The sequence below is a fragment of the Arvicola amphibius genome, chromosome 7 (assembly GCF_903992535.2).
Source record: "Arvicola amphibius chromosome 7, mArvAmp1.2, whole genome shotgun sequence".
Taxonomy (NCBI): Eukaryota; Metazoa; Chordata; class Mammalia; order Rodentia; family Cricetidae; genus Arvicola; species Arvicola amphibius.
In genome coordinates, this window is record NC_052053.1 from 70,719,184 (window position 1) to 70,744,753 (window position 25,570).

The following is a 25,570-nucleotide window of genomic DNA, read 5'->3' on the forward strand; positions in this document are numbered from 1 at the left end:
TTCTTGACATGTGTATCCTCCCCTGGGGTCACTGTAGTCAGGGCTCTGTGTAGAAAGATATCAGAACTGTGGGAAGGCAGACTTGAACCACAGAGGCTTTGTAAGCAGAGGAATGCTGCAACTTGATCTGGGGACAAAATCTCCTTGGAAGAGACACTGAGTCAGGAGGCCAGAGCAGGAAGACATACTTTAGCAAAGAGAAGGCCAAGGCACAGCCTGTGCCCCTGGCCTCAGCAAACTCCCCATGCCTTAGCTCTGTTCCTCAGGGTGTTGGCCCGGCAGGCTGTCATCTGTGGTGACAATGATCTCTTTTGTTATTACTTTTTGAGGTTCTGGGGACACAACCAGAGGTCTTATGAAAGCTGTACCCCCAGCTTTATGAATCCAAACTTACCCTATGAAAGTATAAGCGAACATAATTTATGTACATGAAGTGACATGACCTCTTGAAACAGGCACCGAGCAGCAACTCCTCACTTGGGAGTCTCCCACACACAGAACCAAAGCCTGACAGTTGGCCTTTGCTTGGTGTCAGTCTCCTTTATTTGGGCTGAAGGTACAGAGATAAGCCATTGTCCTTAACCTTCTCTCTAGAGCCAGGTCTAGAGTCCCAGAAGAATAAAACCTCAAAAGGCAGGACTGCCAGAACCTCCACTGGAGCTGAGGGTAAACCCACAAAGGTGAACATTCGTCCTGGAGCAGAAGTGGCCATCTTGCAGAAACTATGCTGATCCCTTCAAGTGCTCACAGGGGCAGGGACTTCTTCGGACAACCTTGGAGAACCAGAAACAGACCTTGACCAGGACTTCCTGACTATACAAGTCCTCTTGCCATTTGCCCCAATTCTTCCTTTGTTTAAGCTTGATTCTCATGTCAGTACCCCTAAACACAGACACAGGGGTGACTAGATCCCTTTATTTGTTCCTCTTTCCACTGTGACCAGTTGAATATATCTCTTTGCTTTTCACCATTACTCAGTGGGACAGGCGGCCAACCCAAGCTTGGTGGGACTACTGGAGCCTAAGCTTTTGCTCTAAAAACACTGTTCACAACTTTAGCACATACAGTACTCAAAACCACTAGCCAATGATAATGATTTGTTCGAGTTTTGTTTCTCTTGCCATAAGATGACAAAAATTAATTAAGAGGAGAAAGGGTTTATTTGGTTTACAATTCTAGGTTATAATCATGGTGTAGAAGTCAGAGCATGAAATTGAGCAGCTAGCCATATCCATGTCAAGAGTAGAGAAAGAACGTGGACATGCCTATTCCTTCTAAGTCTCCTCTTTACACTTACAAAGTTCATGAAGCCCTGAATAAAGAAAGGCGCTGCCCATGTGAGCCGGGTCCTCTTTCCTCAGGTAACACTGTAAAGAAGACAACCCTGTACATAGACACACTACAGGCCAGTCTGATCCAGACAGTCCCTCACTGACACTCTTCGCAGGTGACTCTAGACTGTGTCAAGCTGACAATTAAAAATAACTACCACACGATTATTTTTGGTAGTGTTGAGGACAGAACTCAGGGCTTTGTACTTACAAGGCAAACACTCAACCCTTAGTCTCCAAGATCTAATAACTGAATTAATTCCCTCAAACTGTTAAAAATTTGATGATTTCTCAAATTCACAATAAATCTTAATTTCAAAGTGCAAGTTTCTTCTCTTTCCCATTCTAATGTGTGTATTTAACATATTAACACCCCTAAAAACATGTTACATCTTTTTCTTTATCTTTCTCTAAAAAATAATTGGAGTCTGTGTTAGCCTGACAAAATAGCTGGGTTTCACTACATGCTGCCCCATGCTGGTGTCCAAATAGGCATATTTCATTTCACTTTTTATTTCAGTTTCTATCTTTTTTAAATAATTTTTTAAAATTTTATTTGCATTGGCTTTTATCTGCATGTATGTGTGTGTAAGGGTGTCAGATCTTGGAGTTATAGACAGCTGCTAGCTGCCATGTGGGTGCTGGGAATTGAACTGGGTGCTCTAGAAGAACAGTCAGGGCTCTTTACTGAGCCATCTCCCCAGCCCTTTCAGTTTCTATCTTACTTCATGTCACCTGAACTATTTTCTCTAAGGACTGAAGTACCTACCTGGCACTAAGAAACAGGTAGGTGCTAGAGAATTATTTGTCCACCTGTGGCTAGGTTTTGCTGGGTGGTCCCAGGGGAAACCACAGCGAAGCAGCGGCCAGCCTTTGCTCTCACTAGGCCCTGACACCATCCTTCCTCTGGACTGTGGAAGCACAATTAGGGCAAAGTGCCGCCTGGCTTCCCCAGGGCTTCACTACAAGAAAACACTTGGTCGTGCAGACCGCTGCAGGTTTCTACACCACCACTCTTGTCTTACATGTTTGGACAGACAGCCTAAAGCTCCACTATGCCACTCCTCCCCAACTTCAGTCCCACGACTTCCACACTGTACTCATTATTTGTCCATAGCCTCGTCACAGGAAGAGACGCTGGTCACCTGAGTTTGTGGCTGTCCATTTCCCCCAGCCACTGCAGCCTCAAGCTACGGTGAGTGCTTTCATTTGCAGATGAAAATGGGGCACGCTCCTTCCTTATACTTTGCCACTACCGGTTCTAGTGAAATTACAATGCTATTTAATGAGGCACTCATTTCACCTAAAAGAGCAGGAGTTGAAGCCAAGTTCTAGTTCATTCATGTCCTTCCCTCCATAACAGGGAAGAGGTGGGGAGGTCAGGTGGAGATACGGTGTGGATCAGGAGAAACTGGTCTCCTAGAAAACTGTAATTCAGCTTCGTCAATTTTCTAGTGAAGATTTGAAGACACACAGAGGGGACGAGCTGATTTCTGGTCTAGACCCTGACAAGAAGGGAGCATAAGGCATGAAGTTACTGTAAGCCTCAGCAGGCTGTGTACATCCAGGGCGAGATCCCCACTTGGAGGCACAGGTAACACACAAGAGGAACCAAGAGGTCAGAATGCTCACCATTACACAGTGGGAAAGAGGGACCCAAACACTCTGCCCAAGAGAAGACTTGGTGTCTTAAACAGGAAAGTATTAAGACAAGGCACACAAACTCCTAAGAGTAAACACACAATCCGACAGAGTGGTGCCGTCTGTTGATGCAGGTCATATTCCCTAACTCAGAACCTAGGTCTAGAATGCCCGTGGGGAGCAGAGATGGATGCTGTCATTACTGCCGATTAGCAAATGCTCATCACCTATGGTAGAGCCGCGTCACTTCATCTTCCAGTCATTAAATATTAAGTTACACTGCCGCACCTGGTGGCCAGGCTCAGCAACAGGCAGCTCATTTATCTAAAGGACAAGGGCAGACAATGAATATGACCATCACAGAAGATCCCAGAACTCACAAACAGCCAACACAGGGTAGATCATTACATGGATTCTGTTTAAGGGAAAAGAGTCCGTTCTGTCAGTCTCTACTCCATTTCCTGCTTCTTTTCTCAGTATCTCAAACACACAGCACTTCCTTCTGGACACAAACTGTTGCTATAGATCCTGGGTTCTCTTCATACCCGATGGCCACTGCAGGGCTGAGAACAGGATCAATGAAGGATACAGTCACAAGGGCCTGTATACTGGCACCATGGAGCCAAGGATTCCCAAACTGGAACACTAGTCTTAAAGGGTCAGTCTGGGAATCAGGGTCACAAAACACAAGCACCAGGAAATCAAAAACGGTGCATGCTGTCATCTTTTGGGAGCTAAAGTGGACACAAAATGGCACTAGGTACTCTGGATCTTCCTTAAGAAGCCCCTCTGAGCCCACCACTGCTTTCCCTTCTAAATACAAGTGAAGTCCTGCTATAGCTGAGCGTCCCTCGAGGGTTCTTGCGGCAAAGTTCAGCCCCACAGTGAGGTGTGCAGGCGATGGAGACTTAGGACACGACACTGTTTAGAGACAGGGAGGTAATTAAAAGTAGAGAAGGCCATCAAGTGGGCACCACAAACTTGGGGTATGAGCTAAATAAACTTTTCTTTATATTACCTTGCCTCAAGTATAATATGTAAAAGAAACCTCACTCAGAACAATCATGTCAATAATTAACTTATGGTTGGTTCCAGTGTCCAATGTGCCTGGCCATCAAAGCATGGCTGCTGAGATGCTAGCCACAGCAGCAGCAATGAAGTCAGCCAGTGAAGATTTTCATATCCCATCTGAGCATGCTTCATCAGGCCCTTGGAACCTGTGATGGGGTACAGCAGTTGAGTGTTGAGAGTTGTGAGTGGGCCGCCTAAAGAGGACCAAAGACAAGATAGGGCCATGCGTGCTATGTTCTGTTCCCGCCAGCTTCTGTAGACATCCAGCTCTCTGCTCAGCGTCCACAAATAAAAGGCACTTGACAACTGTGTCATGTAAACTAATGATGCCAACACGTCCCGTGTCAATGAGCCATGCCTTCTCTTCCTGGCAGCTGCCAGTTAATGAGCTTTCTGACTGGTTATTGGGGGTTCTGAGCTCATCTGCAAAGAAACCCCTGGATGAACTCACTGTATGACAGCATCCCAGGAAAGTGGCATGAGGGAAGAGAGTGGCTGAGGCCTTGTTGGAGGAAGTAGATTTGGGGGGTACATTCCAGCATTGCCCTGGCCCCTTCCTGTATCCCTTAGTTTCCTGTCTGCCATGAGATACTCTACTTCAGTGTCTTCAATACCCAGCAGGGTTAGAGCTGTGCCCTCCTTAGATGGTCTTGGCCAAGAAGTCCACACTCCCGCAAGGCCAGGAATGGTCCAACATTCAGTGTCCCGGTTCTAGGTGATCACAGGAGTTGGAATCAGAGGTTCTGAGTCCCCAGTGGTGGCACCTTTCCTCCCTGGGAATGTGCTCTGAACACATTCCCCAGATATGGAAGCAGAGAGTCCCATCAGGACTTCATTCAATCCCTTTCCCTGAGCTTCTAGAGTCGCAAGTGAATGAAAATGTTCTGGACTGACCATGCTGTTTGGTTTAAGGTTCCTTAAAGCGTACAGTAAAGTGCCCTCTGAAGTGAACAGCGGTCACTATCAGGACGGTTTCAATTCCTCCCAGGGTCCCACAGGACCAAATATACATGCTACTGCATACAGCATCAGCATTAAGAACCTCACATGTCTCCAGCCCTTTGACAGTCCTGTGGCAGAAAGCTCAGACTTCATGTCTTTGCAATTTTAGAAGATGCAGAGGCCAGGATGACAATGGGCCTCTGAGGCTGCCCCCTCTTGTCTGCTCAGGAATGGCTGGTGTAACAGCCTCTATAATTACATTCAAATGCCAAACGGAAGGAACATCATGCTGTTTCTTTTCTTTTTTTTTTCTTCCCCTGAGCCTTGACCTTGTGCAAGCTAGGCAAGAACTCTACCACTGAGCTATATGCCTCAGCCCGATGCTCCTTCTGCGCCTTCAATTTTGAGAAAGGTTTCTACGTAGCTTGGCAGATAGATAAACTTGTTCTGGAGTCACTGTGGCTTTACACGAGGCCTCTCTGCTGCTGACGGGAGTCTAAGGTCCAGATACAACGCAACACCTGCTCAAGTTCTCAGGCGGATGCCACACTCAAGATACATCTGTCCTGATTGTACTATGTTTGGTCAAACAAAGTGAAGACCATTTAAAACTTTCAATTCGGTACTGACAGCTGGAAATGAACTCCAAGACACTGTAAAGAGAGAACTGAAGATAAAATACTTTCATGCAAGTTTGACCTTTGAGGCCATGCTGTATAAACATCATCTTGTCAGACAATCCTAGCAGTCTCCTGAGAAGACTGGACTTAACTTGGCCGCTACAGGGAGGGGTGGAACTAACTTGAGCTTACTGTGGTCTCTCCAAAGGAGCCCACAGAATCACCAAATCACATGATCAGACCAGACATTTTCAGCAATGCTGTGACCCTATAACACTTGCCAAACTTAAAGCAGAAATCTCAGCCTGTCTTCTTAAAGCCTCTGTTCCAAAGCTGGCCTAGGCAAACTGAGCAAGCCTCCTCACTACAGACAGGTCAGGCAGACACACTTGGTGGGACTGACAGAACCTGCAGTGGGCTGCAGGGGATTTATAACATCTAACTTTACATCTTGGCAGCCTGGACCACAGAACAACTCGGGGGCAATGTTGAGGCCAAGCCAAAGTCACCCTGAAAACGGTAGCTATCAGCAGTCAGTCTTTTAGTTGGAGTTCATGGCTTTAGCATGTTCTAGACCCAGGCCAAGTGCTCACATCCCTAGTCTCATTCAAGACCCACACACAGCTCTTTTCTGGGGAGACAGTGTTATTACAGTTATTTTATAGAGCACCTGAGATGTTAGGTAACTTGCTCCAGGTCATACTAGCTAAGGGTCCACGCCTCTGAGGAAAAACTCAGACTGGCAGAGAATGCACCAACACCACAGAGGCCAACTGTGCTCTACAGTCTGACCCTGCAGATCAAGGTAGCTCCTGGGAAGGGTGTCCAGGCATTGAGACCCCTGTGAGCCTAATGGAAGAGCTGGGGAGATGTCCTCAGTCTTTTCAGACTGTATCCAAGGTTTCTTGTCCCTGGAGGCCCTTGCTCCAGACACTTGCCAACTCCTCCTCTAAGACTCTTACCACAACTTTGGGGCCATGCTGTTATTTGAGTTCTGCTTTGAATGGACACATTTTTGACTAAGCCCTGTCCTAAGCAACAGTAACCCAAGAAACCATGGATTTAATGTGTTAATTATATATTTTCACATTTGTTAGTATATAATTACTAAAACAAATTAGTGTTCAACTTGGTATCTCTTTAAAATTTTCTCTGGTGTTGCCAACAGTGGTGTGTGCTGACCACACCTGGAGGCACTGGCCATCCCACAGTGCTGAGGAAGGGCCAAACAAGCCATCCTCTCTTTGCCTTCTTCAAAGATTTTAACAGCAACTACGTAGCAGATGTGCAGTTCCGGTTCCTAACTGTTCCCTGACTGAGGAGGACTTTAACCTCCATGGCTATGTTTTTCCACCTGCTGACCCTTGCCAGCTATGGCGGTTTGAATGTCCAACACAGGCTCCTATACTTGCATGCTTAGTCCCTAGCTGACAGGATAAGGAGGCATGTCCTTGTTGGAGGAGCTGTGTCATCTGGGAGTGGGCCTGGAGGTTTCGAAAGCTCATAGTAGGGCCATTCTCACTCTGTGTGTGGACTAGGAAGTAAATAAAGCTCTCAAATATCACTCCAGCACCACCATGTCTGCCTGTGTGCTGCCATACTCCCCACCACGATGAACGAACATTCTAAAACTTATAAGCAAACTACCAGTTAAATGCTTTCCTTTATAAAAAGTGTTGTGGCGGCCACGGTGTCTCTTCACAGCAACAGAGCACTAACTAAGACACCAGCTTTGGTTATAAGATGAAGGACTGAGATTCCCCAGGCCCCACTGGTTCTACAGTTTTGCCTTCAAATCTACAGCATATGATTGCTGCTTAAAGAATGTTTCTGAATAGAGGTCAACAACGGGCAAATTCTTTCACTTACTTAAGGAATACCCTACAGGACTGTGTCCTCTCTTACAATGTACTCACTGGCCCATTCCCATCAGTTGCATTCCCTACCCCCAAAACCATCAAAACTCAAAAACCTCCATTCAAAAGTTGAATCAGTTCTGTATACTGGTTTCTAGTTTCTTTCTACACTTTAATACCCTGTTGCAGAGACCAGCATGGTGGTGCATGCCTATAATCCCAGTACTTGGGAGTGAGAGGCAGGAGGCCAAGGTCATCTTTGACAACATCCTTTAGACCACCTCAGACTACCTGAGACTCTGTCACTCATCAACAGATCTGTGCAGATGTTCTGATGGCTTATGTCACATCAAATTCTTTTATAAAAGTAGCCAAAAAGTAATAAAATGCCCCATGTCCTATTAAATATTAGCTTTTTTTATACATCAAGGCATTAATATCAATGTATCATACATACTAACTAGCTTGTCCACAAAGAGCATTCCACTTATGGTAAAAGAAATAAAACTAACAAAATGAAGAAAACAAAAGTAATACACACCTTTCCCAAAGGAACTGCTCCCCTGGGTTGTGGACATCCCTGAGCAAGTTCCCTCATGCCACATGGCGCCAGTGCTGTTAACTTAAAACTTTCAATATGTACAAACGTGATCAGAGTGGCTGAGTAGTGGTGGTGCATGTCTTTAATCCCAGCGCTTGTGGGATAGGCAGGCGGATCTGTGGGTCTGAGGCCAGCCTGGTCTATAGAGCTAGTTCCAGGATAGCCAGGGATACACAGAGTAACCCTGTCTGAAAAAACCAACAAACCAAAACAAATGTGCTCAGAAATGCCTGACAAATGTACACATTTACAATAAGATCTCATCATAGCCATACACCCAACTCCCATGTTACCCACACACATACACGTCTCTCCTGGCCTCCCACCATACGCAGCTGCTGAAAGGCTGGCCATCCTACAAGGCCACCCTGAGGGCAATACTTTTCACCTGGTAATGGACAGGTGCTACGGCAGCAGGAAGAAGTGACAAAATGTGAATATGAAGGCTCTGCCCAACTGTCAGACAATGTTACAGTAACACAACATGTGTTGGAAGTTTACACCCCTCTTCTCATTTCAGGGCTGGTAGCTAGACTTAGTGGCTGCCTCTAGCATTGACAGTCACCAAGAGCAGGTCACCTCAGCTGAGTCATGAGAGAAAGTTCAATGAGATTTAGCTGAACAGGCCTTCAAAACGTCCAGTTGTACAGTGTGACAGTGTGTAAAGAGCCCTTCTGAGATGAGGTAAAGAGCTGCTTTGAGTCCTGGCTGATAGTTAAACTACAGGTCTCCTAAAGCAGAGCCTGTGTCCAACTCTGCAGGTTCTAGTGATGATGATGCTCCCAATACACACAATGTCTATGTATGTGCGCAGAGCGTTCCAGGATCCTCACCAACACATACAATGTCTACACGTGTGAGCAGAGTGCTCCCGCCACCCCACAATGTTTACATGTATAAGCTGAGTGCTCACTAGAGTCTCACCAACTCACACACATGCACACATGCATGAGCAACACACACACACACACACACACACACACACACACACAGAGTCTACGTGAATGTGGAGAATGCTCCTCAGAACCACAACATTACAATAAACACCTACCACACCTTCCAACCTCTATGTAAACTATTTGGATCTAGCATTCCACTTCATAATGATTGCAGTTCAGGGTAAAATGTTTGGTCCTGTTCAGTTGCATGGGAACCTGATCATCCAAGAAGCAGGTCATATCATTCTGGCTATATACCAGTGAATATTTTTTATTTTTTATTTTTGAGACAGGGTTTCTTTGTGTAGAGAAAGGCTCTGAACTCAGAGTTCTGCCTGCCTCTGCCTCCCAAGCGGTGGGATTAAAAGCATGTGCCACCATGCCAGGCTACCAATGAATAATTTTTAAAAGAATGTAACATTCACACAGCACAGAATATAGAACTTTTAACTCTCACAGAGCAGTGACATTTAGATTCAGAGGTTTTTTGTTTTGTTTCGTTTTGAGACAGGGTTTCTCTGTAGCTTTGGAGCCTGTCCTGGAACTAGCTCTTGTAGACCAGGCTGACCTTGAACTCACAGAGATCTGCTCCCGAGTGATGGGATTAAAGGAGTGCGCCACCACCGCGTGGCTGAGCAGTGACATTTAGTACAGTCAGTCACCCCACCTCGTTTAAGAACTTCTTCATTACTGAGAACACCCTGTACTGAGCAAGTCAGCACCTTCCATTCCTCCCTCTGTCAGCCACTGGCAACCTCAATTGCTTCAGTTTCTTCTGAATTGCTTATTCGGGATAGTTTATATAAAACATGGACTCTGAAATGGCAGAAATAATTTGAAGTATTATGTGACAACTCTGAATGTAATGTTTTTGGGTCTGTGGGCTGGAGTTGGAATTTCACAGGCTTACGACTTAAGAAAAAATAGCCCACTTTAATATTCAAAAGGACAATCTCAAAATTAAGGACAGTCCTTTATATTGGAAACCCAAACACAGTGCCCTTGTTCTTCCTCTAGACAGCACGAGTTCTGCCATGAGCTGCGCAGGGGTTGGGACATGACTGAGTCTGGTTCCTCATCTCCCGGGGAATGAATGAAACGGATTTCATCTTGATGGAAAAGGCTGGTGGGAACCAAATCTATGTCAAGATCAACAGAAAAGGACGGCAGGTTTGAAGAGGACAAAGGACCTGCGAGTCAGGTTACATTATGGCCCCACATAGACAGGGCATGTAAACTTTGTGGCTGGCCTCTGGCCTAGAGAGGTGAGAGGCAAGACAATCTTCACAATTGAGGACAGTGGTTCCTCCCCGACCCTCACTTGGGAGGATGTGAAGCCACAGGGTCATTCTACTTGCTTCCTAGATGATCAGTTTCCCATGAAGCTTACAGTCAAAGTTTTATCCTGAACTGTATGTAACCCAAAGGGGTTTTCAAGATAAATCCATTAGGTTTCAGAAGCAGAAACATCTGGGAGGTGGGCTTTCCCCTCAGACTTGGAGGTTGCTCCTAGTGAGTGTGGGTGACCCTGTCTTCACCATGAACTTCACAGAACAGGGAGACAGGGTGTGCTTACAAAACACCTGAGGAAGAAGACCAGAACTACAGGAGTCGCATGTCCTGGGTTTAGAGCTGTGCAGCAGAGCCAAAGCAGCCAAGACAGCCGGTGCGGTGCGGCAACGTGAGCACCAGCGCAATGGAACCCAGAAACAGTCTTCCCATTTATGGTCTTACTTTCAGTGGGGCGGGATACAGTTATCTACACAGTATTCATATGCAAAAGAGTGAAGGCCACCCTTCACCAACATCATAAATAAGAACCAACTCGACACTGACCAAAAAGGCCTAAATTCAAGTTGTATAATGACACGACTCTTAGAGGAAATAGCAGTAAACCTTAAGGTTCTATATGGCCTTAGATGTGACTCACAGAGCAAAGGTGACAAATGGAAGCAGTCTGTGCAGATTAGAACCGCTCTACTGCAAAACAGTGAAGACACCCACAGAACTGGAAAATACCTACGTCAGCAAGGGCTGTGCAGAGTCACACAGCCACCGGCCACACCCTTTGGGCTGTTCACTCTCACCAGTCCCGGCCCCTCCCCTCTTTGTTCTAGTTTCCCATTTATCAGTCCTGCCCTGCTGAGGCCTCCCCTCTTCAGCACCAGGAAGACCAAAGCCACAAGGGTCAACTTCCTCCTTTAAACCCCTCCCTGCCCAGAAAGCGCAGGTGCCAGCCTCTTGAGGAGTCTGTGAAGGTTGAACTTTTTCAGCAGAGCTGCTTTTGACCACCTCACCATTCACCTTGAAAAAAGAAAAAAAGAACAGGCCTACCAAGTGCACGTAGCAAGACAGTTCATTCAATTAAATGAACACAGAAATGAAAGGTCGGCTAATCCAGAGGGGCAGAGCATGAGCCAAGCCTCGCCAGGGGCTGACCTGAATGCTCCACCTGCGCTGTTGTCTTGGCAAAGGAGCACATGTAGCCAGGCAGAGCAAAAACTGAGAGGACCTGCCTGCCAGAAGGACTAGGAAAGCCAGCTTCTGGTCAGCTTCAAATCCAAAGCCAGGATGGTAGTGCTTCAATACTGCATTCTACCCAGCTACGTGGGTAAAACCACTGAATTCACCTCAGAGAGTACAAGGACAGCAATGCCTGGTGAGTCAATAATCAACCCATACCCTCGTTCTTAATGCTCTCCTTTCCATCTTTTGACTATTCACATGCTTCAGGCACACATGCGGCCATGCTCGTGCATGCCTCCCTAGTCTACTCTTCTCTTGTAGGTGTCACTTTCAGTTTCTTCTGAGTGTATGTTTCATCACAGTCACAGAAAATGCACTGGCAGCCCGGCCTTCCCTTGTCAGAGGACACAGGCACTGGACATCACTGCTCTGGATCCTGCCTCCCCCTGGCAGCCTAAGGGATGCTGCTTTGCTACCCTACTCACTACAAACCCCTTCCTGGTCTGAACGCCCATCACATCATCTCCTTTTGCTCTGGTAGCACCAATTAGCTTTGTCAGGTATCAGCTCCTGCTCTCCCCTCAGTGCCTCTGGAAGGTATAGGCACATACTTGCAGCACCTGTAACATGACCAAGTCTAGCACCGAGCAGACAGATGGTCAAGCACCATGTCAGTGATTTCTAAACACTCACCTAATGAAAGACATCACACTTTACGTGGGCACAGGCAGGAAGTCAAGACTCGGGTCTGCTGTCCTTTCATTCCATCTGGAGTGAGCTCAGCTACCTAGTTTCTGTCTGAAGTTCAAACTCATTTGGTACGGCATGCAGAGTATGAGAGTGGGGAAGGGGAAGGAGATGGGCAGGAACACAAGTTCATGACGCTTCTACAGCCATGCCAACTTCTCTTCATAGCACATATCAAGAAATGTTTGTGTCTATGACCATTTCTTCTTAAACAAATTCAAACTTGTAAGCTAAGATAGAGCTTTCAGAGGCAGACAGATGTCTCTATTCTACAACACCTTGTGCTACTTAGCCACCAAAAACAAGGAAGAGTTACCACAGTGCCAGACTCTCAGAATGACATTAAGCACTTTTACCAGGAATAAAGTCACGTTTACACTGAACTACTCTTGCCAACAGTGCTTTAACAATCCAGCTAGACAGTGGATCTCTCAGGATAGCCGAGATCCTTAACTCAAGGGGAGGCAGGTCACCATGAGCACCGGCTCCATGAAGACAGGCTACGGCCAAGTACTGGATACAGCTGCACAACCCAAAGCCTCGGTGAGTTAATTTCATCCATAACCACGGTCCCTTGGGAAAAGCCTTACCTTCATGCCCCAGGATCTGCATCTTGTGTTTTTCTAGATGACACCATCAGATTGACTAGCCTGTTTCGGTATCCTGTACTCTACATCACTGTAAACACATCAGACAGAGCTCTGTAGAGATCTCTGTGATAAAGGAACCTGCAAGAGCAGCTTCCCATGCTCATCCAGAGTATGTGAGCCCAGAACTATGAGTCAGAAAGCCCAAGGCCTCTGTCACCCACAGCTCCAAGACCTCAGGCAAGTTGGCAAACTCTCTGCTCTGAATTCCACAACTGTAAAAATGAGGCTAATAACACCTGTTTACTACCTCACAGGAAAGAGGGCGACTGCTAATGAACACTTGCAAGGAGCTTTGAAGATGAAAAAGGTTCCTGGGTGCTAATGATGGCAGTGAGGGTCACTCTACTCTCACTGGGAGACACAGACAGCACACTGGCTTCTCCCAGGACGCGACTCTTCTAAACCTTTTACTTAAACAATATGAAGAACCCTGGAGGAGATGAAAGATGGTGATGCTTGGCACACCAGGTAGTAGGAAGAAGCCCGGTGCTGATGGCTCTGCTGAGCGGCTGATGGGTAAATATTTACTCAGGCAGCCTGACTAGTTACTATGGATGCCACAGTTAAGACTATTAACTTGGCTGATGAGTCTCTGCTTCCTGCCAAAGATTTTTTTTACTGAATGTGCTTTTTAAAGCCCCCCCTTTAACATTTAAATGTGAAGTGCAAATGTCAGACATTACTTTGCTGCTCCAAGTTCAGCCCATCATCCTCACATAGGCTTTCTTCTCTTTGTAAAAAGTAAAAAGGTGAAAAGTCGAAGCCCGTGCCCACGTGCTGCACTAAATGAGGCAGTAAGGCTGCCGGGGTTCCTTTCTAGCTGGTGTTCCGACTTACTAAAACCCATGTGCACACACACATACCCCATCAGGTTGTTTTTCCAACCTAGTAAGGCGGCACAGTCCGTGTTCATTTAGTTGAATAATGATAAATCCAGCTCACACAAAAATGAAATACAAAACTTCATAATTAATATTTTAAAGCTCACACTTAAATATATATAAAACTTAAAAGTGAAAAAAAAAGCAGAATTCCTACTAGTACTATGCTATATAAGTAAGTCCCACTAGGCCCCAGAAGTTTACCTGCCTCAGGAAACCTCAGTTTCAATATGTGATGGTCTCAGCTGCACCCAGAAAATAAGTCAGAAAAATTAAAGTTGGAGTTGAGCCCTCAGGAGGCTGAGGCTAGCTAACTAGTCTCAAATTCGAGGCTAACCTCAGAAAATGGATTTTTTTTCCTTAGAGTAAAAAAGGAGGAAAGGCAACCTAAAAAAAAAAAAAAAAAAAAGTAGCTGGGCTGGGCGGTGGTGGCGCACGCCCTTAATCCCACCACTCCGAGGCAGAGGCAGGTGGTTCTCTGTGAGTCCAAGGTCAGTCTGGTCTACAGAGCAATTTCCAGGACTGGCTCCATAGCTGAGAAACCCTGTCTTGAAAAAACAAAAAACAACCAACCAAACAAAAAGAATATAAATTTAGCTTTTTGTTTTTTGCTTTTTTTTTTTTTCCTGCAGCACTAGGGACTGAACCCAAGACCTCATATATGTTAGGCAAGCAAGCACCCCAACATTGAGTTCTATATCCCTAGCCCCAATTTTGCCTATACATTTTACTGTTGTTTCTGAGTTATAAAAATGCTGTGTGTGTGTGCATGCGTGGTGCATAGACAGACTTTGTGTGTAGTGAGGAGGAAGACAGGAGGGCAATGGGTGTCTTACTCCATCACTCTCTAGCTTCCTCCTTATAGACAGGCTCTCTCACTGGCCCTGAAACTGGGCTTGCAACAAGGCAGCTCCAGGGATCCCCTTCTCTCCCTGTCTCCACCCGACAGTGCTGGGGTTATAGCCACATGCCCACGGACACACCCAGCTTCTTCCATGAGAGCTGGGTCTGAACTTAAATCTTGTGCTGCTGAGTTGTAAGTGCTCTTACCTACTCAGACATCTCTCTAGCTTCCCAAACTCTTTTCTAAAACAGTGCCATTTGTGACTGTACTGTGAAGGAAGGCTGAGCCAGATGTAATGGTACACGATTATAATCCTAGCACTCTAGAGGCTGAAGCTGAAGGGTGATGTACTTGAAGGCTGCTGGAACTAAATAACAAGGGGCTCTCTCAAGAATACCCCAAACAAACAAAAATGTATCTGAATGTATTAGACTCTGCAGAAAGCCTACTCTTGGGATGGCTGCTGGCATTGTCTCCTGGCTGGCACCTCCAGCAGGACAAAGGAGAACCCTGTGTGGTCTCACCGTGCTTCTCATCTTCAAGGATGTTACTCCGCAATTTCAAAGTTCCTTTCTTTCAGTGCCTATGAAAATAAGGACTCTGATGGAATGCATTTCTAAACAGAACATGCTTGCAGGTTTAGGACGGTACCGAGACTTAACCCAGACCCTGTAAATGAGTTGGTCCTTCATCCTAGATCTGACACTGATTCCTGGACAACCTCATCTGACAACCTAGGAAGCGTGGAGTCTGGTGGGCAGGGTCACTTAGTGAGTGTGGCCTAACATTTTAAAATTAAAATGTCCTTTAAAAGATCAGAGATGGTATCTTAGTAATATATTTTATATATAATGTAACTATATATAAATATAAATGTTACTATATATAAAATACATTACTATTCTATTATATACATAGTAACATACATATAATAGTAAAATGCGCTTAGGCTCAGGTCTGAAGAATGAAGAAACAGAAGCTCACATCTCTAGTCTGTGATGAGGGAGGGGTTGTTCTGCCCCATCTCTCCTGACATCTGTGAAATGACTGCAGAGAATGAGTGTGGGCTGTCCCCAGGCAGGTGGCAGAGCCACTATACTTGCCTCCTCCTTCCAAAGGCTTACCTAGTCCAAAAGTTTTAAACCAAATTTACAGAAAGGCATGGGAGACCGAACCAAGAGTTTATGCTCTGTAAGCATCAACAGTACAAGATGGGATTATGTGACAATAGCGCACAGCACTGCCTAACTGTTAAAAACTTGCAAAGTTTTGGTTCCTAGAATTCCCTTTATCTTACTTTTCTCCCTTCATAATTGAAGAAATAAAAATGACTAGAAACTTTCTGTGAATGAATGCATTTATACTATTTGTGTGGCTAAGTAAACATATACACAGAAAAAGGTCTGTAAGTGCACACGGCAAATTGCAGATGGCAGGCACTTTGCAATGTAGGTGTAGACTATGGAGAAGTAAGGGAGAGTTACATCAGGGAGAATTCTGGTTTTAGTTCTAAGGAAGATGCAAAGGTGGCTGTGTTCATATATGGATCGAATGAAAAGGATTTCCAAAACAGATTTCTTAAAAGACAAAAGGAAACTAAGGAGTGTGGAGTCAGTGAGCCCTGAACACTCACCCTGCATGGCCAGAGAGCCCTTTCCACAATTACGGGGTTAGATGCTTAGTTCACCGCTGTGTTGTTTGGTGGAACACAGACACTGGGAAACACTCCCAGTCCGGGCTAGAGATTCCCTGGAGTTAGGCTTTCTGATTTGTGTGGTGTCAGGACCCACTTCCCTACTTATGGTGTCAGCTTCTAGATGAAGACCCAGAAGAGCTGTGTTTAGGTGCAGTAATATATCCAGAAGCACAGGCCACATAGGAGACATTTTTAAAATGTCACCCTCTTTATTAATAGGTCTATTTTATGTCAGGACACACCTTTACTAAAATAAATTTATTTTTTAAAATTAGGGGAAATGACACTATTCTATATTTTTGTGTAGGTCTTTGACAGCAGACTTAACAGAAGGCAGGTAGATTTGCATGGTTGCTTCTGTATTCAACTTCCTGTGGTAAGTTGTTTTGGTTGAGGGGTATGGAAAACTCTCCCTCCCTCCCTCCCCCTCTCAGGCCAACAGGTACATACTTAGTTGGAAAAGGGGGGCTACTTCAACAGCTTGAGCATTTTTAATGGACTTTGATCCTACACCAAAATTTAAGAAGTAAGAGCTGCTGCTGTATTTTACTTTTGTTGTTGATTTTTTTGAAACTGCCTTCCTCTGTAGCCCAAGCAAGCCTAAAGCTCACAGTGATCCTCCTGCCTCAGTCTCCCATATGCTGGGCTTACATAAGCATGATCCACTATACCTGGCCAACAAGTGCTCATTTCTTAAATACTGGCTGCAGTGTGGAATCTGAGGCCAAACTGATGAGTTGTTTGGTTACGTGAAACTCTGCTGTGCGCAGTCCATAGTCAACGGCTCCATTGCCAGCATATGTCTTGTGGTGTTGTCATTTGTTGGTCCCTAGGAGCATACTGGTGCACTGAGTTACACTGACCCACCGTCAGTGAACAATGCCACCAATCCCAGCAGGACAGTCTTCACTGGGGAGCTGTCATACTTACAATGGCAGATACAAATTTTTCAAAATCCATACTTGGTTTAAAAGCTAGAATTTTACCAGAGGCAAAAAAAAAAAAAAAAAGTGTCATGATTGTTTGCTTTGAAATGATAAGCTCAGTTCTTGGATATCTGAGAAAATGTGCCAAATGTTTGTGTCATAAACACAGTGCAACTTTTGTTATTTCAAGTAAAAACGATGGATCCAGGAATGCAGCTAGAGCATTAAGCTTGCAACTCACTTCACCAAGATGAGGTGTTTCCTCAGGACGGCCAAGGAACTCCAGCATGCCTTTGTGTGAACTTTGCATTTCATCACACAGACTTGAGAAAGTACGCGTCAAGAGTGGGGTTTTCTAAAACTAATAGTTTCATCTTGATCAAGGATGCTCTTAGGTTAGACAGGCATGTGTATGACAATGTGCACGGTGACTACTACCTAAACATTGCTATCTTGTTCTATGAAAGTAACTGTTTACCCAAATTGCTTCACCACCAGGGCAATGTCCACACATTGATTTTCCTGTGAAGACAGCATTTCGACTCTCTGCAAGGGGCACTTGCGGACCCCTTGAGGTAGTTCTCTAACTCGGGGTCCCTGATGTGTGTGGTTTTCTATAGACAGCAGGCTGCCACAGCTACTGGGTTCCGAGTATGTGGCTCTCAAGTGTGTCTGGCTTACACCTTCTCCCACCTCTTCTCTGAGGCCTCCCAAGACTGAAGGGCCAGCAACTTCAGTGTTATGACTGTTCCCTAGAATGGTACATTATTGTTCTCAGGATTTTATAAATTAAAACACTACAATTTAGAAATAGTGTTTCTGAGTAACATAGCCAGCAGATAAAAAATTTATCATATGATAAAAGCTCTCGTATGCAGAGAGAGATGGTAAAACCCCAATCAAATGTTAACATACCAAATTCCTTTTTTTTTTTTTTTTAATTTCTCAAGACAGGATTTCTCTGTGTAGCTTTAGAGCCTATTCTGGAACTCGCCTTTGTAGACCAGGCTGGCCTTGAACTTACAGAGATCTGATGGCCTCTGCTGGGATTAAAGGTGTGCACCACCACTGCCTAGCAACATCAAATTCTACTAAATATCACAATACTAAAAATTAAAAAGAGTAAGACTTAGGCTTACAACTGAGATCTCACTTAGTTCAAATACTACCTAATTTAACAGGCAAAAGATGAAAATAATCTGGAGGGAAAACAGAATGTAAACTTCCTAATTACCCAAACCAGCATCAGCTAGGTCCAGTGCACATGCCCGTAGTCCCAGACACGTGGGAGGCTGAAAAAGGAGGGTTTAAGCCCAGGAGTTTGAGACTAGTTTGGACAACAACCCCATCTCAAGTAAAGGAAAAACAACAACAAAATCAATATAAAGAAGAATCCAACCCCAGAGCTCTAATGAGACTCCCAGAAGCCACAGCTAAAACAGACAGCAACATTTACATTCAAAACCCAAATGGGAGATGGCACTATCTGGGGTAGTCGACAATCAGCATCATTAACTTCTAAACCGACTGTTAATGCTAATGCTCTACTTCAGAACACTTAAAAAGGTAAGTGTGAGTTCTTAGTTTGGGTTTGACAGTACGGAACTAAGGAGGCTGGATCAGGGATTAACGTGTACTTGACACAGGCCATGGAGGTGGCACCTGGGATCACGCAGCAGATAATTTTATACACACGCACAGGGTACTGAAGATGCTGCTTTAGGGTGCACACGGCAAGAGATGAAAAGGCTTGAGAAGTGAGAGGCAGACCTCAACTGAGCTTCAAGAGCAAACATACAGGTGCCCCAGCTGTAACTGTGGTTAACTGCTGGGTTCCAGAAAGTAATGCAGGTGTCCCACAAAGGGGTCACCATGGTCACCACTGACGCGTGGAGAGTCTTACAACAGTCCAGGCACCAGTTAGGGCAATTGAGATACATTTACGTGTTTATCCCTCACAGACACTGGAGAGGTGAATCAGATTATTATTCTTATTTCGAGGCACAGAAGGGGTCGCATGTGTCTAGTATAACCAGTGTTTTGGTGGCCCCACCCTCACCTTTATCCTTACCCTGAAGCTCAAAGGGAACCTTGGCCAATAAGAACGCTGTCAGTATCAAACCAAGTATACACCCCAAAATACCACACAGGGAGCAGTGCAGCCACTGTTGAGTCAGCAACCAGGGAGTAAAACGGCTAACAGACCAGACAGCTGCTGGCCATTTTGGGAGCGATTTCTTCATACACGGCCTAAAGCACAGCTTTTCTAAGGTACTTCTTTCAAACATTATAAAAAACCTTAAAGCTTACGTAGAGTGAAAGGATACTGGGGTGCTTCTGTCCCTAGACCCCACAATGTTTGTATCAGCACGCCACCTGAGACTTACTATCCCCTTGACTCTCTGGGTGAGCAGCAGCGATCCTGACCGGGGAGTCTGCACTCCACCCACGGCAGTAAGTTACAACATCCTACCTTTACTGTACTCAGAGGACCGAGGAGAGCCCACAGCACCAGGGTTCTCCAACTGTCCCAAACCACAGCTACAGGTCTCACCTACAGGCATCTGTCACAATGTAGCCTCAGGCTGGCCTTGAACTCAATAAGCATCCTACACTAGTCTTGAATTTTTGATCCTTTTACATCCGTCTGTCCATCACCAGAATGACAAGTGAACACCACTCCACAGCTTGGTTTTGTAGTTATCTTACTAACATTTTAAATACGTTCCGGGCATGTGTATATGTTTGTCAGAGGTCAGAGGGCAATTTTCAGGACTCAGTTCTCTCCTTCCACCATGTAGGTCCCTGAAATGGAACTCAGATCATCAGGCTTGGAGTCCTTCCTGCTGAGCCACCAGGCCCTTGGTTTGTATTTTTCCAAACAGAAAGTTGATCTAGATTTACTCGCTGCATTTAACCATTACACTTTAGCCTGCATTCTTAAACCAGGATTTTTTGGCTTATGAATAATTCAAGGCCCTAAAATAAAACCAGGCCTCTATGTGTTGTGTCCTTGCTTGCTTTGGGCAGTGTTTTTTAAAGATTAAAAAGGCTTTAAAATTTTTTTAAAATTACATTAAAAATTCTTAGTGTGTGTGTGTACGTGTGTGTGTGTGTGTGTGTGTACACATGCGGGATGTTCCCCTTACCCTACAATCCTGTGGCAGGAGCTGTGCTGAGTTCTAACTGCCTTAGACTCCCTGCATTTCTGTGGTCCTGCAGAAGGTATTCCCTTCTCTCCAGGAAAAAAAAATGGAAATCATGATGTCTTCCAGTAGAAGGATTCCAAAGGAAAAGGGGGATAGATGGATGTGGCCTTGGTTGTGGCCCTAACAAGCACAGTCAATGCAACCTCTGCCTCTGAAGCAGTAGCCACAGACCAGGCCTCCAGGCTGGGTGACAGTGAGGATGAGACACAGCAGGGATCTGAGTGACACACACTGTAGGGCAAACACACAGTAAAGCCTGCGTGGGGTGAGGAAGCAGAAGCTGGTGCACTCCGGCTGTGCCTCTGACTTGCCACTGGTTCACCCCTCTCTCCCAGGACACTTACCCATGTTCTCTGGAGCCACGGCTGTCCTTAAGCTCACTATGTTGCCCTGGACTCTGATATCCCTGTTTTCATCTCAAGAGTGCTGGGGACTGAACCCTGGCCTTCACGGACGATAGGCAACCACTCTACCAACCGAGCAACACTCCCAGTTTCTTCTCTCACACATCTACGTGACTAACATATCTCAGGGAAGGAAATCAGTAATCCCACAGTAGGCCTTCTCTCCAAAGGCAGAAGCAATCTCTGCAAAGGTGTGCAGCCTTCACAGACACTCTCCCCCACGAGGTCACCCTCCACACCAATAGTGACACAGCAGACAACTTGACACACTGCGCAGGGAGTCACTCCTGCACCCTGCCCAGAGCCGAGCCACTCCGAGGGTGGGTGACAGATAGCAACCCAAAGACTGTTCGGAGAAGGAATCCTTACTCTCTCAAGAGTCTCTTTCCGGCAGTTTCCCTGCCTGGTTTTAAGACTGTAGGTAACTCAGCTAGGTGTGGTGACGCACGTCTTTAATCCTAGCACTTGGAAGACAGAGGCAGGTGGATCTCTGTGAGTTCAAGACCAGCCTGGTCTACCAAGATAATTCCAAGAGAGCTAAGGTTACACAGAAAAACCCTGTCATGGAAACAGCCTCCGCTCCCACAAAAAAGTGTGTAACAGTGGACCCCATTCTCAGCCCACCAGCACTCACTCACATGACGCATGCCTTGAGCGTGCCCCGAATTTGTCACCTCCCCATGTTGCACGGTTGCCCTCACTCAGCACATCAGCACATTGTCGTGCTAGGAAATGGAGAGTGAGGGCCGCCTTCTTCACCTGCTTCCTGCAGGGTTTCTCCCTCAGTTCTTAGAGACAAAGTAAACAAACATCAACCGACCCATGACCCAGCAAGACCTTGTGAGAGAGCAGCATTCCCAGGAGAAAGAACTGCATGCTCTCCAGCCCCCACCTGGCCCCCACCATCACCCAGGAAGTTCACTGGAGACTAATCAGCACAAGGTGACAGGTTGAGGCAGCAGAGGTTCTAGTCTGCCTGCCCCGCTTCCTTCTCTGGTCACTGACATCTTCCTGGCTGAGCTGTCCCTGCCTGGAAACTGGCCCTGAGGTGGGTGAGCTGAGCTTCAGGGCCAGCCATGGAGGGCAGGAGAGGCAAGGCTGCAGACTTCAGGAATCATGTCCTACTAGTCTCCACAGCAACTCAGACATGCTACAGTAGTCTAGAACAGACCAGCAGCTTGGCATCCACGAGCAAATCCAGCCTGCTGTGTGTAAATAAAGATTTGCTGGACAACAGACAACTTTCTTCTGTGGCTGTTTTCGCTCAGGGTCAAAAATATTTACAGTCTGGACTTTACTCGAGAAAGTGCCAACTCCAGACTAGACCTTTGCTGTTCAATTCAGCAACCCCTGGCTGACACTTATCTAAAAGAATTTGATTTATCAGCTGTACATTTTAAGTGCTTGATGGTCACATGTGGCCACAGGCTAATATAGTGGACGTCAATAGAGTACATTCCCATCACAGCAGGCTATTCTCTTGGACAGTGCTGCAAGCGCAGAATCTAAGTCATCAAGCTAAATTTACAGCCATGCTCTCTTCCCTTAGAGGCAGCTAGGGCTGTGCCAGGTTAAACTACATCCCTTTCACACTTGAATTTTAGGAATGGCAAATCTGACACATTAACCACTACCAGTATCAGTAGCTGCCAAACTACCTGAGACTGCAATCAGGTAAGCAGCAGTGTTTCTTGTTTACTTGATTGCCCCCATGCCAGTGCATCTGCATCTGCATGTTCCAAGTTAGGATCAGCCTGGTACATGGCATTGACAAACATGAGGCATGTAAAATGAATAAGAGGTGAACACTGGGTGTACAACTGTCATGCAGAAAAAGGGCCATTGAATTGAACAGACAACAAGAGTACTGCAGAGCAAACTGTAATCCCCTTGCAAGATAGTCTCTCACAGCTACCTTTGATTTGTGAAAGTATTTTTAAAGATTGCAAACAAAACAGCTGACTGGATTTGAACTCTAGTTCTACCATCTAAGGGCTATGCACTCTTCCGCAAGTTGTATTCCCTTTCGGGTGAAAGACCCCTCTATCTCAAAGGGCCTGTCCTTCCTTCCCAGGACCTCAAGTCTCTGTGCTCCCCACAGCTCCCTGCCCAGGAGGCATTTCTTTCTGTCCTTTCTCCATCCCTCTCTGGCAGGACTCCTGGGGAAGGGGTGCATACTAGTCATTTTAAATGATCTTTAGCACTAGGCTAATAGTAGTGCTTACAGCAAGTTTAAGACAAAAGTTAAGGTGTTTGTTTGCTTTAAGAAGTTTTTTAATGAGGAAATCAAGCGTTCTTTGAGATTTAAAATTAGAAGCTAGCCCACCTGCTTGCATTACAAGCAAGTTTTAGATTGCTACAGGTCACCTTTCCTTAAACCTCCAAGTCCCCCAGGTGCTTCACTACCTTCCTCAACAATTAGATATCAAACTAAGAGGGGGCAACTCCAAGATGGGCACAGTAAAGTTTGGAACTAACAACAGGGCCCTCACAAATTAAAGATTCTATATTATAAAATATAAAACCAAATGATGCTATTTTAGAACAAATTCATAACGCAAAGAAGAACTAGAGTATCAGTGTCTAATAAAAACCAGAAGCCTCACCAGCCAAATTTGTTGGGGTTGGAGAGATGATTCAGTTTTCCCAACACCTGTATGGTGGTTCATAACCATTCGTAACTCCAGTTCTAGAGAATCTGACCACTGTGGGTGCCAGGCATGCATGGTGCGCATGCACTGATGCAGGCAAAACACACATACATATAAAATAAAAAACAACTGTTGCCTTAAATGTGTTAACATTGGCCTTCTACACATAACCAGGCGCGTTACTGCTAACTAGCCAATGGTTCAAAATCAAAATACAAATAAATAGCCGGCTGAGTCCTGCAGCTACAGCACCTTCTGTTCTCTGTAGTCCCCTCTGCTTCTTCCTGGCGGTCTAACATTTAGTCATTGTGGAAGCCAATTGCTAAAGCATCTCAAGGTAGGGGGAGGGTGGAGAAAAAGCTACATATTTGTTTCCCACAGTCTGGGCATTCCTGTGACCTATATACACACCGAAAACTTGTTGCCCTTTTAAATCTTAAGGAAGCCTTTGTAAATGCAAAACATTTCTTAAGGCTGCTCTAAAGCTAACAGCTAACATTTAAAATCAGAAGACCAGCAGATCTTAGGATTTCAAGCCCAAGCATATTTCCCTTCGGGCTGCAGGACTAGAGTGCACATCCTCCAAAAGGAAGTTCTCTTCTGATCAATTCTGTACATTCTGCCCGAAGTTCATCCTTAATTCAAAACCCTTACAGTATTAAACAACACCGACACCAAGGTAACACAAACTCTGCGAGCGGACAACTTGGCCAGGCCGGCCGCCCCGCCTCTCCTTCCTTCCCCAGGCAGTGACTTCACATCCTTTGACATCAGCACAGCCTCGAAAGGGGGGGGATGGGAGAGCAGGCAGAAAGCAGAAAAACCAGCTTTGAACTCTGCGTGCAAGGCCTCCTGAGCCACAGGCCCTGTAAGTAATGAGCAGAATGCCCACCAATCGGTGGGGACACCCCGGTCTGCTCAGGGGCAGTCCCATCAATGTGGAGGGGGTACTGCTGGATAGACTTCCTGCTTTTCCTATCCAAAGCACAATAGCCATTTATTAACTACCCACAGAAGGTTCCGGTCAGTAGAACACACAATAACTCACCTCGAATGTGGAGAAGGGCCACGGGCTGGAAAGGCCCGTTGGAGCTGGCCGCATCCACCACCATCCCGCTGCCCGCCTTATTACATGTCAACATCTAGGCTCCAGCGGGAAGGGCGCTGTACTCCTTAAGGCAAGAAACCAGCCTCCATTTTAGTTTAAAAAAAAAAGAAGACAAACTGAAGCTCTCTGCAGCTGGAGGGAACTGGCTGCTTCGTGATGTCAGTGGGCATGGAGCTCGCTGATTGGCCAGAAACTGCAACTTAAAATGACACTGGAAAAAAAAAGCCAGCAAACGGAAAGAGCGTTCTGCTGGCTGTCGGTGTGTGCGCGAAGAGCCTGGGCATCTTCCGCTTTCTGCACTCTTCGTTTCTCACTAACTTCTAGGCAAGGATCCTAGGTCTCAGGGGACGGCACCAGAGGCCACAACCCCAGTCAAACAGTGAGAGGAACCGGAAAAAGAAAGCATATTCGTGCATGTTCTCCATGACTCTACTGTTTCCCAAACTGGTTCCCCAAATTAAGTGGCACCTTATACCCACCTGTATTGTACCCTCTTACCTCCCAGCTCTTATTTCATTCCTTTAGTATGCTTTTTTTTAATGCTAGGGGTTGAACCTAGGACCTAGTGCTCTCTAGACAAACCGGCTACTGTGTTCTACCCCCCAGCCGGAAGACTCACTTTAGGAGCATTCTGTGTCCTGGCAACCCAGTTTTAAAAAAAGTAATGGCTATGTGAATATTATAAACCCCAATGCATTAGTATTCTGCCTCCTCCTTACTACCAAAAGGGCAAATGAGGGACTTATAATCAGGACAAAAATGTTCTTCCTGAGATATTTTCACTCCCAATCTCAAATGAGGGTTAAAAAAAAAAATCTATGAAAGAACTGCTTAATCAATAGCCAAGAAGTACTATTATGAGACTTTTTCAAGGGCACAGAATGGGGGAAAAGGACATAAGTTAAAATGCTATATCTGGATCTGGTTTGGTTCATTTATTTATCGTGTGTGTGTGTGTGTGTGTGTGTGTGTGTGTGTGTATCTCCAC

At 45.7% G+C, this 25,570-nt stretch overlaps 1 protein-coding gene across 7 annotated transcripts in view; it reads right to left on the reverse strand.

The window, feature by feature from the left end:
- The window catches only part of Ppp2r5c (protein phosphatase 2 regulatory subunit B'gamma), a 127,676-nt gene that overhangs the window by 57,106 nt on the left and 45,000 nt on the right, over positions 1–25,570 (reverse strand). Inside the window, exon 1 of one of the 7 annotated variants that reach the window (XM_038335893.2) lies at positions 24,523–24,735. The exons of 4 other annotated variants lie outside the window; for them this stretch is intronic. In XM_038335893.2, coding sequence (XP_038191821.1) covers positions 24,523–24,616 — 94 coding nt within the window. In that variant the 5' untranslated portion in view covers positions 24,617–24,735. Of the gene's footprint in view, positions 1–24,522; positions 24,736–25,570 lie in introns of those variants that run through there. 2 more of the 7 variants (XM_038335889.2, XM_038335891.2) reach the window with 2 other exon arrangements.